At 41.1% G+C, this 18,406-nt stretch overlaps 1 protein-coding gene across 2 annotated transcripts in view; it reads left to right on the top strand.

Annotated features, from left to right (window-relative positions):
* The window catches only part of alcama (activated leukocyte cell adhesion molecule a), a 56,808-nt gene that overhangs the window by 30,383 nt on the left and 8,019 nt on the right, over positions 1 to 18,406 (top strand). For both annotated transcript variants that reach the window (XM_068600807.1, XM_068600806.1), the window contains exons 2-9: positions 4,275 to 4,381; positions 6,615 to 6,834; positions 8,010 to 8,074; positions 13,218 to 13,305; positions 13,720 to 13,890; positions 15,441 to 15,565; positions 16,044 to 16,176; positions 17,948 to 18,060. In XM_068600807.1, the coding sequence (XP_068456908.1) occupies positions 4,275 to 4,381; positions 6,615 to 6,834; positions 8,010 to 8,074; positions 13,218 to 13,305; positions 13,720 to 13,890; positions 15,441 to 15,565; positions 16,044 to 16,176; positions 17,948 to 18,060 (1,022 nt within the window). The remainder of the gene's footprint in view (positions 1 to 4,274; positions 4,382 to 6,614; positions 6,835 to 8,009; positions 8,075 to 13,217; positions 13,306 to 13,719; positions 13,891 to 15,440; positions 15,566 to 16,043; positions 16,177 to 17,947; positions 18,061 to 18,406) is intronic.

Below are 18,406 nucleotides of genomic sequence, written 5' to 3'. Positions count from 1 at the left end.
ACCCTTGTGATGACTCATGCAGACAGGCATCCTAACACAGACAAAAACATCTCACCACTCATATAGTGTTTTGTGGGCTGATACGTTGATTGGTAATTAGCCAGTGTAGTTCATTCTCTCTCTCTCTCTCACTCACTCACTCACTCACTCACTCACTCACACTCTCTCTCTTTTTATTTATTATGTATATACACACACACACACACACACACACACACACACACACACACACACACACACACACACACACACACACACACATTCTTTTTAACGTTGTGTTGATAAAGGCTGAGCTCCTGGGTGCTGGTCTTTGTCTGCTCACATGGTGACACTTTGGCTTCAAGTGTAGGCACAGAGCAGCGTTCTGCTGTTTTTAGCTGCTGATTGTTCTCCCGGGGAATCCATGCTTTACTGGGCGCCGCCAAACTTCTTTTGCCACGTTGGCAGGCATATGATGTTCACCCTTCTCTAGCTCTGCTTTTCTTCTCTCCTGAGAGAAATATATGTCTCTGGTGAAGGCTGTTCACATACAGAATTTCTAGCTATACCAACAAAAAACATTGTGCTGTAGTTCGTAAATTATTTAAGGTGTTATTTATGTAATCATGAACCAGGAAGTAGCGGTGTAAAGACTACAAAAGCACACACAGGGCGGGAGGGAGGAGTATGTAAGTTGAGGTATTTTTTATATAACTTCTGCATTTCTGTGATTATTTTTTATTTCAGAAATGGATGTGTTGCTGGACTTTTGTAAGAAAACACAGGAAACAGGAAGCTTTTTGTAAGATATCATACGCACCGTTGTATGAGGATACGTTGGTGTCTGTCTGCTGGCTGCTGCTGAGCAGTGTGTTCATGGCTGTTTAAGCTCTGCATCCTCTGCCTGTGTAAGGACGGTGGTCTCAGCGATTTCTCATTGTGCGCTGCTCTGGCAAAGAAAATCTAACCACATTTATTCCTCACACGTCTTCCATTCGGCACTGTCATTTTACAGCATCCTCCACAAACACAAAATTCATATAATCTGCACCTCTCAGGGAGAAGGGAACGGTCCAGCCATCACTTATGTGTTGTCATGCAAATGCCTGGTTTGTCGCTTGAACACAACATCCCTTTATACAGACAATATAGACACCGACGCAGCAAATGTTTCCTCTTTTGTTCTCAAGCTTGATAGAAGCAGAGAGAAAAGAACAGTGGTATTTCATTCCTGAATGCTCTGAATGAGGCCGACATGTGAAACACGTTCTGTTGGCAGGATGGGTTCTAAAAAGATTGTTTTGATCTTAGTAAAGTTTAAGATTATTATTATTTGATATCAAAAGTAACGTAATAATCAATTGTTTTCTAGCTCCTTTTCGTTAAATCACTTTAACATCTGGTTGCATTTTGCAACATTAACAGCAGTTGTGTTAAATGTAAGGAAGATTTGGTAGTTTGTTACTTCACTTATGGCATATGCTATTGTCTGAGCTGCACCATAAACCCATGCACACGCACGCACGCACGCACGCACGCACGCACGCACGCACGCACGCACGCACGCACGCACGCATACACATTTGCCAAAGGGCCTGGTGGGTTTGTCTACACCTGCAAAGGAGCCAGCTGAGTCTTGTTATGTTTGCTAGCGGCGTTGAAGGTGATGAGGGTGCATCCGGCAGTTTATTATTGCTTTGTATTGTCACTCAGCGTTAAATCACCCATACTCCCTGAGCTTAAGTGTTTTTATTTATTTAATTTTCCAGGTGGGAGGTGTAATCGCAGTTTGATTTAAAGCCACGCTTGACACGAGGAATCCCATTTCCCCGTGACAGCTGCAAGCTGGCATGGTTTGGGGCGATATGCCGGTTCAGGCACACCCAGCTTCTGGATACTACTTTGACTCGCCCAACAAAGCGGGCTGGGAGGAGTTATTGCATGAGGAAGTCTTTATGCTCTTGTTACACACAGTGGAAAGGACTCAACTGCTTGTGCTGGAGGTTCAGTGTGTGATACATACAGCAGGTCTGAGTGGTTAGTGCGTCGCTCACATGGCCAAAACAAACTGAAATAAAACAAGTCACAATGAGAGCTGTTATTTTGTTATGAACATGAATCACTCAAAATTCTTGAGAGAAAAGTCATCGTTGTTTTTCATTTTGGAATACTAAAAAACTGATTTTCTCTTTTTATTCTCATTTCAAATGCACAGTTCCTTAGCTTATCCTTCTTCTCATTTACAGTTTGATATCACAGAGCACCCAGAGGAGATGTGAGAGGAGCAGAAACATAGTTTAATACATTTCAACTCAAAAGTAGGAACTTTGCAGAGTCAATTAAGGTGCTTTAAAGTCTTTTGCTTTTGAAGATGTGATTTCTATCCAGTTTGTCAGTCTTCCCCTGCAGCATCCTGGCAGCTTAGAGGTGATGCAAGTTGTTATTTTCTCTGTTTGGCAAATGTGACTACCCAGCTATATTTACTAGTTAAACTCTATTTGGTGATAAACATGAATAATGGATTTGTATGCGCGCTTTGTAGACAATAAGATTTTGACAATTGTAACATGGCTTCTCCTTTTTCTTTCTTTCTGTAAGTCACTGCAACTGTCACCTTTTGTAGGAATTGTTTTGGTACAATTTAGTTCTTTGCACTGTGAAGTGTTCAGGCAAACTGATTCTCATAATTGGCCATCCAGCTGGAATACACCGACAGTTTGTTTACTCCATAGCTGTGTGTTCATAGTTAATACATTTACAGACTCCTCTAAATTCCCAGGTGACCTGTGCCTCACATCACCAGAGAAAACATGCAGTTTTTACAGTCCCATTCATTAAACCCTGACTAGTGTTGCACGCTGTGTGTGGTAGCTTTCATTTGAACGCAGCTTTGAGCCGGAACTCCTTGAAGAAAGACAAACAAACAAGGATTCTTTGTGTTATTGAACATTCTCACAGCTGTTCAAAGAATGCTGGCTGCTTCTGAATAAAGAGAACCAATCAAACAAACATTACTCATATATCATATGTGAGGAAATAATATAGTACAATTTGAAATACAATAAAGAGTCATATGCTGACTTTCTCACAAAGGCTGGTAGAGTTCAAGTAGCATGATTGATGAATGTGTCTTATATATATATACTGATCACTAATTATCAATTGTGGTTTATTTGAAGAATCGTCTTATTGCTGTCGACAGTATCAACTTTGAAGAAAAAGTGATATGCGGTTGTGTTGTTGCATTCTTGCTGTGGTTCAAGATTAGATATAAGCACTAAGCAGGAAGTCAGACAAGAGGAGCAACGGGCAGCTGCACTTGTCATCACTCTAGAATGAGCAGAATCTGAGCCGCTTCTTGTTCTGCCTATTGAGCTCAAAGAGAAAGAGTTGGAGCGTGGAGACCTTGGTGTCACTCCCCTCTGCCCTGCCCTCCATCTATCCCCCTTCCCCCCTCCCTTCTTTTGCCTCCTCCCCTGTTGCACATGACTGGGCTGTGCCGCCATAGCAACTACTACTACAATTACACAGGAGCACTGAGCTTGACCCGCTGAGCTCGACCTCATCGAACTCAAAGGGAGGTATGCTTGAAATGGTGTCGTCGTGACAACATAGCGTGGTGTAGCTTTTTTCGCTTTGTTCACACTCCTCCATTTTTAGATATTTCTACTTGGGAGGAGCTGCCCAGTCTCATATCACAGATATACAGTCCCCCTATTTAATGAGATTTGTCTGTTCTTTTTTCTGTTCTGCAACAAAAACAATTCTCTGGGTAGATAATATGGCCAACATCTTCATATTAAAAAGGCAACATTGTCCATCAACCTTGACTGTGATTGAGCACCAAGTATTATAATGTAAAAACAGAGTCCACCTCCTCTTGTCCCACTGGAGTCCTGCTCTCTGTGCAGCTGAATCCTGGACCATGATGGATCCAGGTCTCTGTGAAGATGTGGGCTCAACAGTGACCACTGCAGTCATCCATCTTATTTTTCTGCAACAGAACATCAGACAGACAGCAGCATGCTGGGTAATGGAGTAGCCTCAGGTGGCGTTTGGTCCAGGAGGTCTGGCTGGGCGGTGACCACTGCAATGAGGCATGCCCTTCCTTTTCAGATATTAATCAATGTGTTTTTTCATATGCCAATAGTGATAAATATGAGAAAAATGATAGACAGAAATGTAGCAACTTTCAGAGGAGCTACCGGCCACTGCGTGTACATGTACATTGTCACAGCAAAGGTAATATTCTATGTATTTGATGATAGTAACAGTGGTTGACCTTTCTGTTACAGGATGGGCTACAGAAGGTGTGACTGCTTTGTATGGAGAGATCATTGTTGTCCCATGCAACAGTGGAGCACCGGCACCAGAGGATCTGATGTTCGTCAAGTGGAAATATGTAAGTGGATACTTCAGCAACTTCTTAGTGTTTACAGTGTCACAGCTCTTTCTCAATCAGTTTAATTTGTCTCTTTAATATCTTGTGGCGTGTTTGAGGGTTACTAAATGCACAATTTCCAAAGACCTTCAATGACATGGAAGAAGAGGAAAATGAGGCCCATATGATACATTTGGCTTTTCTTTTGTGTACATGACCACACTTTGTCTATTTCATCACAACAGACTGAACAGCATTGTCTTTCCCAGAAGAACTAGAAGACTTTCATGCACATGTTCTCATTACATTAAAAAATAAAAATCATTGTCAAAAAAGAAGAAGGTAAATATCACTGAGGCAATGTAAATAAATAAATAACAATTCAGAAAGCAAAATATTATGGCAACACATTCAGTGACACAAACCAATGAAAACATAGTAGTCATAAATAACAGGGTCACCCATTACACAAACAACAACAGGACCAGGACTTCGATATACTGTCACATTCATTATTGGAGCACGGAACCAAGAGAAGACCCATAACTTTCCTCCAGGTAAAGGAGCACTTTTTCAATGCCGGTCCTCTCTTCTGTAGAGAGACTCTGCTAAAGGATGGAGGTGTTGCTCTTATCCTTTACCTTTAATGTTCCTCTTATCATCCTGGATATTGTTATTAACTTGTTACATTGGAAATCAATATGGAATATCAATATGGAAAATAGAATCCTCTTTTAGTAATGCCAGATCTTTAGTTATTCTTTGATTAATGTGTTCTGTGCCAAAGGAGCATTCCGAGGAGAACACATGACCAGAGTTGTACACTATTACATTGTGGGCTAATTGTATGCCATGATTAGTAAGTGAAGTAAATAAGTCCAAAGTCCTATCTTTACTGGAAGCTTTGCTCTGACTGTAATTAAGCTCTTTAGTAGAACAAATACACAGCACATACACTTGCAGTCCATCTGATTCAATCAAATGGATGTTCATCAAGTCCATACTTCTGAAGAAATATATTGCACCTAGGGCTCAACATGTTATGTGTACGTGAATATTGGCTATTGCAAAACTGGAGCTGTCATGTGACGTTCAGCTGGACAAGCCCAGTGAGGTCACTTAGTACAGAACTAATGCCTCTGTGCTGTCACAGTACTGGTACATGGAATTATAACAATAACCTTTTGCACATCATATAATACATCTTGTGGAATATTTAAGTCACAAAACAAGGGCTAATATAATAACAAATTACAGTATATTTAAAAACAGTTCCATATTAAGTTTGCTGAGTAGAGCAAGAAATTCACGTTCAAAATGTCCTGATGGCCATATACAACACTTTGCTTTCGGCTCAAATTAGATTGCAACACTTTGAAAAATATCAAAATTTTGAAACTTTCAGCAATGAAATACATGCTTTCCTTTTAAAGATTTGTACCATCTGAAGTTATGTGTTCTGCTGGAAGGAAAAGCTTAATTGACATAATAACAGACTGATGATTTTCACATATTTGAACCGTCATCAAAAAGAAGATCTTGCAGCCAGCGATGTTGTATTTCTTAAGGTCAGACAGCATCAAACACCAAATCCAGTAATGTTCAAATACAGGTATAGGATAGTCTAAAATCATCTCTTTTGAATTTAGAGGACATTCAAGTAGTTTCTGTTTTTGATTTTTTTTAAATGTAGATTTAGTGAAGATGAAGAACTGGGTCCTCATCTTTGTTCAATGGCCTCCAGCGTCTTCATGGGACAACAGTAGTGTGCAGTTATCAAGCATCTTTTACTACCAGCTGCTGTGTAAACATGACCGTACTCTGTGAGGAAGACCAGCAGGGGAGAAAGAGCTGAGATGCGTCAGCAACTTTAGTCAAGAAATGACACGAGCCAAGCTTTAAAAGCTTGTGTCCCTAATAAAACATGGTTTCTGTGTCATATCAAAGATTTTGGGTAAATATGGATAATCTGCAGTCTAAATAAACAGAAACAATGAGATCATTTATGATCTGTGAGGCTAAATCAATTAATTATTGACGAGACAATATGACTTGGCAGTGTCCTTGAACTAACTTTTGTTTTCCATGGAGTTCCAGCTGTCAAGTAAACACAGTTGGTTGTTCTTTGAAAGTTTGCTGAATGACAGAAGTTACATGTTGTACATCTCTATTGGGTAATGTATCCTAAGCTGTAAATGAGGAATGCTCAGATTTACAAAATTACCGAACCGGTCTGTCCTGTCTGTCTCCTCAGGAGAAAGATGACGGCTCTGCTGGGGATCTGTTGATCAAACAGGCCCGCAGCGACCAGGCCACGGTTCAGGCCACGGACCATTATGGAGACAGGGTCAGCATCGATGACAAGTTCAGTCTGCAAATCACCAAGGCCTCGCTCAAGGACCAGAAGACCTTCACCTGCATGGTAGTGTCAGGCTCGAACCTCATGGAGTACCCCGTCTCTGTGGCCGTCTACAGTAAGCTCCGACAACAACTACAAGACTACAACTTCATTGATGATTTTATCTGGAGTTAACGCTCTTGTCAGATTTCATGTTCGGCTTGTGTGTAAGCAGTGTTTCTGAAGCTCTTATTCTTATTGGAGCCTTATGTTTGTTTGCTTTTTTCTCAACATACACCTTGTTTTGTAAGTCTTTTGGCAATTGACACCTTGGTCCCATCTAACGGTTCAGTTTAGTGAGCTTTCACTTTAAAGTCTGATGCGGTTCAACCTGTGACCTTTCTGTTCTGCTCCAACACAGCATGACTCTGAAGTGAATACTATCAGATGAATGTGAAGAAGTATCACTTATTCATCATCTCACAAACTGAAACACTGAACAGTTCATGGCTGTTTGCAGGAGATTTTTCTCATGTCAAAATGTCCCAAAAATATATATAAAAGAAACGCTCACACTGTCACTATATTTATCATCCGAAACCAGCATATATATTACATTAATAGATCAAATTGTCAAGCGTTGCATTGCAAAAACATGTATTTGCACTTCTGAGTGCTAGCAAAAAGATATATTAAGTCCTACATAGATTCATGGAGACTGATACATTTTGTAAATAATATTAATAATAATAATAGCTATTTTGGTGTAAGTCACTGAGGTAAACAAAAAATACATAGCACTGAACCAAACACATTTACATTTGTGAAGCGTATTGAAAGATGCATGGAGGACATCTTGAGGCAGTTCCTTAACAAGCAGCCTGGTTTGAAATGCATTAATAATGTTGTCTCCCGTGGGTTTGTTCCTTTTTGTTCTTCCCCGTGCATTAGAAAACACAGTTTTTGAATTTCAAACATGCCCATGTATCACCTGCTTATGGGCTTTACAAACCCAGGTAAAAGAGGATCAGTAGTCCTTAGAGAGAGCATTAGGTGGTAGTTTACATAGGACAAGAAATCATGAATATTGATAATACAATACATTTGCAGCTCCAGTAAATGTTTAGAAGACCAGGCTTTCTACTAGCCAGGTGCTGAGTGTTGACACTTACATGTTTACTCAATGTCCTGTCGATGCATTTAGACGTTATTGACAGTATGAAGAAGGACATCCAAGCAACTTCATGGAAATCCTCCTTGAGACAATTTTTTGATATTCCCAGATATGACTGTCTCCTTTTGTGTTTGCAGAGAAGCCATCTTCAGTTCAGATCATGGACCAGGCTGAAGTACTGCAGAAGGACAAGGCAACAACGGTAAGAGTCACTCCAGCCTGCACATTGTAATGCTCTGTGCTATGAAAGTGCACCACATGAGTTCTGCACATATGAATGCCAGTGTGGGCTGTAGTGTTATGTGCTGAATGTAAATATTGAGCAAACACCGCACAGAATGTGACGTGAAAACACGCTGAGAGTATTAAAGGAGTGGCCAATCTGGTGTGCAGGGACACGTGGAGGCAGACATGTTGATAGCACACAGCCCAAGCAGCCCGAGGCGCTGGAGGAAGTCTGGTAGAGTAGTTGATATGAGAACTAGGATTCAGCTGCGGTCAGAGCAATGCTGTGTCACAATTACTCTGACCGTTGCTATTAAAATACTTTTATCAGAACGATGACATACACACATCAGACGATGACAGCATGTGCACAAATGTTTGCTTAACACACGCACTTACTTTTATTCATAGTTAAACACACAGTCCTGCAAGAATTTTTCTCCTCTGTTTGCTGTTTATTTTCATTCTCTGAACACGCACTGATATAAATATCTTTTGGAAAAGCAGCACATTCAACGTGGTCATCTGTCTACTCTCTCTAGCGAGCAATGCACATTGACTTCACCACAAATACACATTTATTATGGATCAAGTGAGTGCTGCTACCTCCATCAGTATTCCCCCCTAAGAAATGCAGCTCTGCTGAACAGCTTTGAGCATGTTGTGGTGAGGGGAGAGAGACAAGGAGAGATGTAGGGGAAGAAAAAAGTGGGAGTTTGGATAACTTGCGGGAGGGATGATGGAGGGCACGACTGCTTCATAGTCAAGTGGAATTCCAAATTAGAGGAGTGTCATGTTGAGTGGTGGAGAAAGCAGCAAGCCTGAACGGTCTCAGCCATGGATCAGCCGAGGTTGCGTTTTCATTTGATCACAAAAGTCAGCCTGTGTGTGTTTTTTACACAGAAGTCATCCATGCTGCTGACATATAGCAGATACTAGACCAGTAAGTGAACATTGAATCGATTTAGAATCAGCCCAGAATCACTAATCATTTGCCTCAGAGGGCTTTACAATCTGTAGACATATGACATCTTCTGTACCAGAACCTTATTATTTATTTACGATCAGTTAACCATAAGTCATAAGCCCCTCACACGGGACTATCTAATAGGTCTGGTGTCAAGAAAACTCTCTTGACTGTCTCACTGCCGTCCCTTCTGTCCGTCTCACTGCCATCCTACTTCACTGTTTCACTGCCGTCCCTCCTGTCTACTTCGACCGGTAGCCTCTTGGCTGAATTCAGCTGTCAGTCACATCAGTTAATGGCAGCTTTCCTCTAATGGAACTAGGCTCTTCGTAAAGCTGCCAGGATAGCTTTAGTGAACTAGGAACTAAAATAACTGTTCAGAACTATATTGATGTTATGCACACAGTAGTACTTAACGTTTTACAACCATAAATACACTTCACTACTTTCATATGATAAACTTGGATCAAAAATCATATTTGTAACGCGGGGTTATTATCAGAGGCATAGCAACAGCTTAATTATCTACTTCATTTGATTACATTACCAATTCAGAATCTGAATCAAAATCAGCTTCATTGGCCATGTGTGGTTACACATACATGGGTTTTTGACTTGGGTTTCAAATTCAATGTATGTGTAAACGCACATGGCCAATTGGTCATAACAGAAATGTACTACTGAGAAGAGCCTGGTTGGAAGAGTCCTTTTGGTAGTAGACGGTCGGGGATTTGACCCGCTAGAGTCACAGAAAACAGAATCCTTCCATCCTTCTAATCCTTATGACTTCGGCAGGAGGGAATATGAGAACCTCCGTCAGCCTTTTCCTGTCCACGATCGGCGTCCTCTGAGCAAACAGAGACACAGTCCTCTCATTGCTCGTACTGGATGAGGCAAAAAAAGAGGAAGTTGATTACATCACTCTTAATGCAACCTGGCCTTCCTGAGCCGATCATATGATGGAACATTTAAAAGTTTCAACCTGCTCAGTGCTTTCATTTAACATAATCATCATTACATATTACTTTGGGTTATTAAATCACAACGCAAAATCAACTTTTAGGTGTTCCTAATTTTTTTATGTACACTCTGTGTTCTTTAGCCAGATCTTATAGTCCACTATACATGCCTGTTGTGTGCCTCCATCAGACACCAGACAGAGTATCCCCTTCTAGTGCTTGAGCCAAGCTAATGGTTAATAGAGTGAAAGGGACAGAGCAACTGTGGCTGATGTTGTTTTGCACTCTTTAGATTTACAGACTCACTGAAACAGAAGCTAACTCTCTTGGTACACTGTGACCCCTGCAAAGGTCTTTCCCGTGTTGTGATGAGTTTCAATGGGTCACTGTGTTTACTCCATTACAGCGACCCTAGCACATGTTAGGAGCCTGTCTGGGTTAGTATAAGGAGGCTGTAGGAGTGCATTCCATTAGCAGACACAACACATAGCCAGGACGTTTTAAAAAAGTTTAATTAATGCGGGATCAGGTGGATTTTCATTTTTCCTTTAAATGTGGTGGATATTGCTTTAGGAAAAAGTCAGCGTTATCGTCTGGTTGATCTGAGTGGGAGAGAGGAGCTCCACATTGAACTTGGATGGGAGCCTGTGCTTGCCTTAAGGTAATTCATTTAAACAGAGCTCTCCTCCTGGACCCGGTGTATGTTGGAAGCTCTATAGTCTGTATTACTGTAGACTATCTGATGATGGATGCTTGTCTGTTATCTGACTCAGACAGCACATTCATCTATTTTCCTCCTGTAGTCAAGTTGAATAGCATTGCAATCGCCAGGCTGGCCTTTTATATCCGACCATCCAGTACACTGGCTGAAGAGAGTGCATTTTGTTAAAATATATAGAATGCCCAGCACAACTGACACGGTGAGATTTAAGCCTTGGTAATTTGGCTTAAAATGGTGCCAAGCTAAAGAGGGTTCCTGCACTTCTGCAGCCGCCAACAAAACCACAATGTTGCACACGCACACGCACACACACACACTCTTAAGGATTTAAGATTGATAAGATTTTTTTTATGTGTAACATATCCAAGCTTTTGTCGGCCGTGAGCGTGGGCCCAACCGACTCCATACCTTCCCTTCATCATTTCTAAAGGAACAGTGGTGGGGGGACGTTGAAAACCCTAACCTCTTTTTTTTTTTAAAGCCCCCCCTGCCACCTCTGGTTCTCTTGAATCGAGGAGGGTAAGGTGTGGAGTCGGTTGGGCCCGTGCACACGGCCGACAAAAGCTTGGATCGAAAACTGAAGACAATTCTCTAGCAAAAACTGTATTTCACCTTATTCTGCTCAACAATCACATATACAATATACCTGTGCCCCTGAAACGTGCAGCTGTGAAGCAGCTCATGGTTTGTTCTGCTTTACTTTAAATAATGGTCATAATGTACTTGCTAAACGCTCCACCGTGCTCTATATTTCAAGACACTGAGTAACAGCAGCTCTGCAGCTACTGCCAGCTTAAAAACCGAGATAAAAAAAGCATTATTATTTTGATGATCAGAATGGAGATATATTACCTCTTTACAAAACGTATGCTAACTACCGTATCATTTGATGCTTTTGTGGCAATGGAAATGCTGATAATGCTCATTTGTAGGGTTAACTCAAAAGCCAAGCACGGGCCATATACAAATTCTATGTCACTATTATCTTAGCCCAAAAATAATTGCGATTCACAATAGTATCCCCATAATCATAAAAAGTTGCTTAACACTGTTAAAATGGCACTAAAACGACATTAGGATCACTTTAACGTACATTTTGATCTGAAAAACATTTGTCGCATTGCATCACAGAGGTGACAAAAGAAAAATAAATGTTTGAGATTGTTTAAGATAATCCCGATAACGGAAATTTACCATGCTCAATATATTGTGAATGTACATATTTTATTGTGATAAAACCTTATATCATCCCGTCCCACCTTGAAGCTCAACCAGAAATCTGTAAAGCTGAAGCTCTCCAGTCAGCATGTCTATCTACATGCTGTCAGGTTTACAGCATGTGGAAACATTACTGACAGCTGTCCTGATGAGATGTTGACACCGTGCAGATAAGAACATGTTCCACCATTTATCATTCAGCCACCAGCAGAGACAGTATCACTGCTTTGGAAGTCATTTGTGTATCTGATTGTAGTACATTCATTTATTGTTGTTGTATAATTAATATTTTAGAAGAAAGCTTCTTTCTTCTAAAATAAAAGCCTGCAGCTTTGCTCCTGGTGGTTCTCTGAGCCTCTTAGCAGCAGCAGCAGCAGACTGGTTGTACTGGGTAACAATGCATTGGGGTGACAAGATAAATTAAATGCGACCTTATCTCTAATTGTAATGGTTCCTTTAGTCAAACACATGCTTTGCTTATTGATCCCTCATATTCTCTGTTTCTCTATGATCTCAGTTATTAACATGTTCATACCATCAGGATTTATCACACCCAATATGCAGCGTACACAAGTGTGATGTGCAAACAAACATACCCTAACAATGGACTTTACAGTGAAGTAGAACACACTTTTTAATATTGGATATGAAATATGCATATTCATAGGTTTGGGATATTTCAATGACGTAGTGGAGTAGATATAATTTAAAGCCTTTTGAACAAGGTATTGAACTTTTCTTTGATACTGTTTGACTGTTGGACTTTCAGGCAGCAGACTCAGACGCATGCCTCTGCTGACTCACGTGAGGCTGAGTGCAGGAGAGGGAAAGGAATGTTCTTATGACTCCCTGATGTCGGGTTCACACACAGCGTATCTCTGCTACCGTTGGTGACCTTCAACCTGGAGATGCAGCAACCAGATAGTTAGACAGCGTGCTGAAGCAGTGAACAAAAACAAATTCATTCCTAAATGAGAAAGTTGTTTGTCTTTCCCTGGCCTCTGTCCAATTTTGGATAGCACACGCTACATTATACTCTGGGGCTTCACTCAAATGGCTTTAAGAGGAAAGCTGCTAATAGCTGGTATTTGGAGCGAAGTTCTTTATATTCACACATAATTCTTCTTCTCATGAGTGAAATAATAATATTTACACTCCCATCCACATAGATCATGTTATGTTGATGTATTCTTGTGTGAGATTGTAGACTCTATAATTCTTGAGTGTGCAGACTTTGTTTTATTGTTTTGCTTAGGTGGGAACATGTGTTGCGACGGATGCAAACCCCAGAGCTACGATCACATGGGAAAAGAATGGAAAGCTCTTGGTACCCGATGGAAAAGGTAACAATGACACACACAAATGTCAAACAGTCACACCAAATGCTGTCATACATCTGCTGTTCCATATAGGAGAGGAAAGTGAACATGAGATCACATAAGGATGCAGTAATATGATACAGCATCTTGACTATTTTCATTTGTAGTGGACCAACTCTTGAATCTGACAGTAACGGAAATTATGTCAAAGTGTGTGCCTGAAAGTAAAGACAAAGTGCTCAGAAAAGGCAACTTAGACTTCAAGACTTTTCTGTGATTGCTAACTTAATCATCTGGGCTGGTTTGATTTAACAAATCTGCTTTTGCAACCAAAAAGGCTGTATGCAACATTGTAGTCTGAATGTTGGGCTAACAGCACTAGCTATGCTGTGTGCTTGTGTGTGTTTGTCATCTGACGCGCCCTCCCTCCCTCTGTAGCCGTTGTCATCACCCCGAGCATGAAGTTGGATCCAGCCACAGGCCTGTCCACCACCTCCTCCACCCTCCAGTTTGCAGCTTCGAAGGAGGACGCTGCCGCAGTCTTTGCCTGTGTATCCACACATGAGCTGAGCAATCAGAAGATGAAGCTGGAGCCCTTTCCTGTTCACTGTAAGTAGAGAACAGCTGCATAGCTGTATTCACCCTCCACCCGCTCCATCTGCCGACATACAATATGTTGTCAAGAGGATTGAGGCATCTGTGGTCAAGTGATAGTTATTTAATGATCTGGCATTAGGGGAACTGTATTAAGGCTTTGCAGCACTTAGGCTAGGTAAGGTGCCATGATAGCTTTCGTGGACTAGGAACTAGAATAACTGTTCAGAACTATTATGCACACAATAGTACTTAACGTTTTACAACCATGAATACACTTCACTACTTTCATATGATCAACTTATATCAAAATACATATTTGTATTGCAAGGTTATAAGCAGGAGTATAGCAACAGCTTAATTATCTACTTCATTTGATGACATTACCAATTCAGAATCTGAATCAAAATCAGCTTTATTGGCCATGTGTGTTTACACATACATGGGTTTTTGACTTGGGTTTCAAATTCCATCTATGTGTAAATACACATGGCCAATTAATCATAACAGAAATGTACTACTGAGAAGAGGCTGGGTGGAAGAGTCCTTTTGGTAGTAGACGGTCTGGATTTGACCCGTCAGAGTCACAGAAAACAAAATCCTTCTAATCCTTATGACTTAAGCAGGAGGGAATATAAAAACCTCTGTCAGCCATTTCCTGCCCACGTTCGGTGTCCTCTTGTCTACAGAGACACAGTCCTCTCATTGCTCATACTGGACGAGTTAGAAAAGAGGAAGTTGATTACTTCACTCTTAATGCAACCTGGCCTTCCTGAGCCGATCATATGAGGGAACATTTAACAGTTTTAACCTGCTCACTGCTGTCATTTAACAATCTTTATTACATATTACTTTGGGGTTATTCAATCACAATAAACAATGCAAAATCAACTTTTAAATGTAGGCATTTTTTTTATGTACAATCTGTGTATCTGACAATCCATTTTAACCAATTTAAGGCTTAGAGTCACCAGGTGGACAAACGGGAAAACATGTTTGTACGCATGGTCTACCACAAACAAATCCAATGTCCATGTGTATCTTTTATCTATTTATTCTGGATAAAACACCTGCAAGTTGACATGAGCAGGTCAAAAACTATTGTGCTTCCCATCCATACACACCTGTTCCCATCACCTGGCACTTCCTTATATGCCCTCTTGCAGTGAATGTGCCACCCTGTGTTCAAATAAAGGAACTACATTCACTCAGTGTTTCCCAGCATATGTTTTGGTTCATTAACTGCAACAATCCAGTAAATTAGTTTATAGTTATAGTATAGAATCTAGACATTTAATTATGCAACCAGAGAGGTCTCCCCCGGCTGGCTCTCAGAAAGAATGTAAGTTTAAGGCCTTTATTGGCCTCACCATTCAGAACCAGGGTTGTCTCCACACTTGGCTGATCAGAAGACTGAGAGGGTCATCTTTGAAATGTGATGAAAGATTATTTGATTGTTATATGTATCTGTGCTGCTTGAAGGTGGAATTGGTCCAGTGTAAAACGCATGCTTCCTTTCTTTTGCTCCATTCCCTTTTCCCTCCATTGTCCTCTGAACCCCTCAGATCCATCAGAGAAAGTGAGCCTCCAAATTATGTCCAAGGGACCCATTGTAGAAGGAGATAACGTGACTTTGAAATGTCACGCTGATGGCAACCCTCCACCCAGCTCCTTCTACTTCCACATCAAGGTTAGTCAGAGCTTCAACCTCAACAGCCACTGCTATCTGCTCTGGAATAATAATTGGTAATTTCAGTGTCTTTGAGTATTTAGAAAAGCCCAATATGAAATTAAAGTATTGTTAGTGAGTATTCAGCCATCACCTAACCACCCAGACAATGGCAGCCACCCATTGCTACTTAACACAAATTTCCTCTTTTGAAGTTGTCTTGGACATGGAAAAGATTCATACAGTATTCTAGAATTGGGTGATGGTGGTTAAACTTCTAGAGTTGTACATGCTATAGGTGTTTTAAAAAGTCTATTGCCTATCGAGCTGACTTCAGGTAAGAGTATTTCATTGAACTTCATTGAGTGGATCTCTACAAGAAATGACTTGTCTTCATCCTGTCTTCTGTCATTCTACGATAATATCAGCAAATAACAAAGAAAGGAAGACAGAAGCTAACAAAGCCTCTCTCCTCCTCCTGCTCTTCTCTCTCCACCAGGGCCAGAAGACGCTAGTGGAAAATTCGGACACCTACACCTTGGCCGCGATCAGCAGAGAGGCTGGGGGTGAATACAAATGCTCCTTGGCTGACAACGAGAAAATGGAAGCCTCCCAAAGCATATTAGTTAACTGTAAGTACGGATGACCAACCTTAGTATTTAGTACACAACAAGGGGAGACAAGACATAAAGCTCCTGCAGACGTCTTCACTTTGGCTTTGCCGGAAGCCCCCCCTCCCCCCCCCCCAAAAAAAAACTCCCTTACACTCTTAAGCTTGTATTAAAATCTTCATACATAAAATTTGATTAAACAACTCGCTTTACCCACTGAGCCGCAACCGCCCCACCTTGATTGAAATGTCTTTCCTTCCTATAAATAACAAGGCACTCTTATTCACTGTAATTAGAGTCATGGGAGCAGGGTAATGGTAATCACATTTAAACTTTGAGAGCCCAGCCTGGCAGGGATGCAGATCAGTGAGTGCCAGGCTGGAAGGAGGAGAACTAATTAGACATTTTCTGACAGAGTGAGCAAAAGTGTTTGGGTGGGCGAGGAGCTCAAGGGACTTATAGGCTTTTTTCCCCTGCACCCACCAACCAGCTCTCCCTCAAGTGATTACTCCCTTCTTCCCAGGTTGTGTTTAGCCTTCACTTCAAATGGGCGCTATCATTATAATAAAGAATTAGTCCCTGCTCCAGGTCTCATATCGCAGCCTCTGTGCATTTCCCCCATCTTAAACAAAGAAGCCCCCAACTTCTAAATTGAATTTGGAACTAAAAATAGAATATTTTCTAAAGTGTTGTTTCAGAAATGTTTGAGACCGTGTGAGTGTGTCTTGAGGGGTCGTGCCCTCGCAGACAGCAACATCATGTCCTCTGGCAGTTAGTAGCTAAAACCATGGCTGTCAAACTCTCAAATAATTTGTGGCCAGCTACTTGACATCAAAGTTCAGTGTTAGTGCGGCCTGTGCGTTTTTCTCACTCGCACCCAAAGCAAAAGCCACTTGCCTCATATGCAAAGAAAAATGCCTGAGAGACTAGAGACATAAACGAGCCACACAGCTTCAGAAAGGACTCGTGTCTCAGCAAAGTCTTTTTCATAATGCCAAGAAGGAAGGTGATGCTGTAGTTGAGGCAAGTTATGTGGTGAGTGAGTTAATTATCAAAGCTGATATTCTGTGTCCAGTAAAGAAGAGCTTGTCAAGCAATATTTCTCTGTCGCAAACACCGTGGTAGAGTGGATTAACGATCTGTCGAGTGACATCTATGATCAGTTACGTGAAAAAGCCTCAACAGCCGATTACTGTGTCACTCTCTCCGTAAACTGAATTTCACTCTGATCCACATCCTGTTTTTTTAAGGCAGAATATTTATGCAGAGAACTGTAAAAGCAAAAAAAGAGATATACTGTGGCTTAAACTTGAACTTTCTGTGATCTGTAATGTATTTCTGTATTTGATCTTTTTCTGATCCTTCGCTGGTTGATACTCCATGGCAAAACTCAGCGAAAGTGCAGACAAAACCGACAATGCTCAGCTAGCCGTATTCATCAGGATATTAATGAGCAATTAAAAGTGACAGAAGAATTGCTGAGTTTGTGTCCAATGCACAGTCGCACCACAGCCAAGGATATATTTCAGGTGCTGTGTGGTCACTAGAGCTTTATTGCAAGCTTTGATCAGGCTCTACCAGGTTCATGTGTGACAGGAATCGGCTCCATATGTGTTGATCAATTAGATGTTTGTGAGCAAATGTTTTCGTCAGATGTTTGAACCTTTTGCTCCAGCATTTAGGCTGAAAAGCTGAACTCTGAGCAGTTAATGTAAAAGTGGATCTTGTGACATCAGAGGCAGCCAACCAATAGGACTCAACACAACATCCTCATTCTGCCTTGTTTTCTCAGACATAGACCTGAGTCTGACACCCACTGGGAAGGTGGTGAAGGTCGTGGGGGACACCTTGTCTGTGACAATGGAGAAGAGCGCCTCAGGAGATACTAAAGTGTCATGGACAAAGGTAATGGGGCCCAGGGTCTGCCGTCGATGGGAGAGAAGTGATGCAAAAGTAAACTTTGTGATCAAACCTCAATCTGAACTCTCATATCATGTGAACGAGGAACTTGTTGTTCGTAGAAATTAATTTACTTTACATTGTTTCTGAAAGAGAGCTCAGCCTAAACACATACCACTAGAAGGATGATGGATCACACCAAGATATGTTGCAGAATCGCGTCTCCTGCAAAACCATTGTTTTCCTTTGGTTCTTCTCCTTACTGTTCTGCATAGTCAATAAGTTTTTATATTCTAACCGAGATGCAGCGCTACCAACAGCGTTGTTATAAAGTTGGTAGCGTGTTATAAAG

Source organism: Clinocottus analis, unplaced genomic scaffold, assembly GCF_023055335.1.
Source record: "Clinocottus analis isolate CAN_PGR_092001 unplaced genomic scaffold, fCliAna1.0.p SCAF_5, whole genome shotgun sequence".
Lineage (NCBI taxonomy): Eukaryota > Metazoa > Chordata > Actinopteri > Perciformes > Cottidae > Clinocottus > Clinocottus analis.
This window is presented reverse-complemented; position numbering and strand designations above follow the sequence as displayed.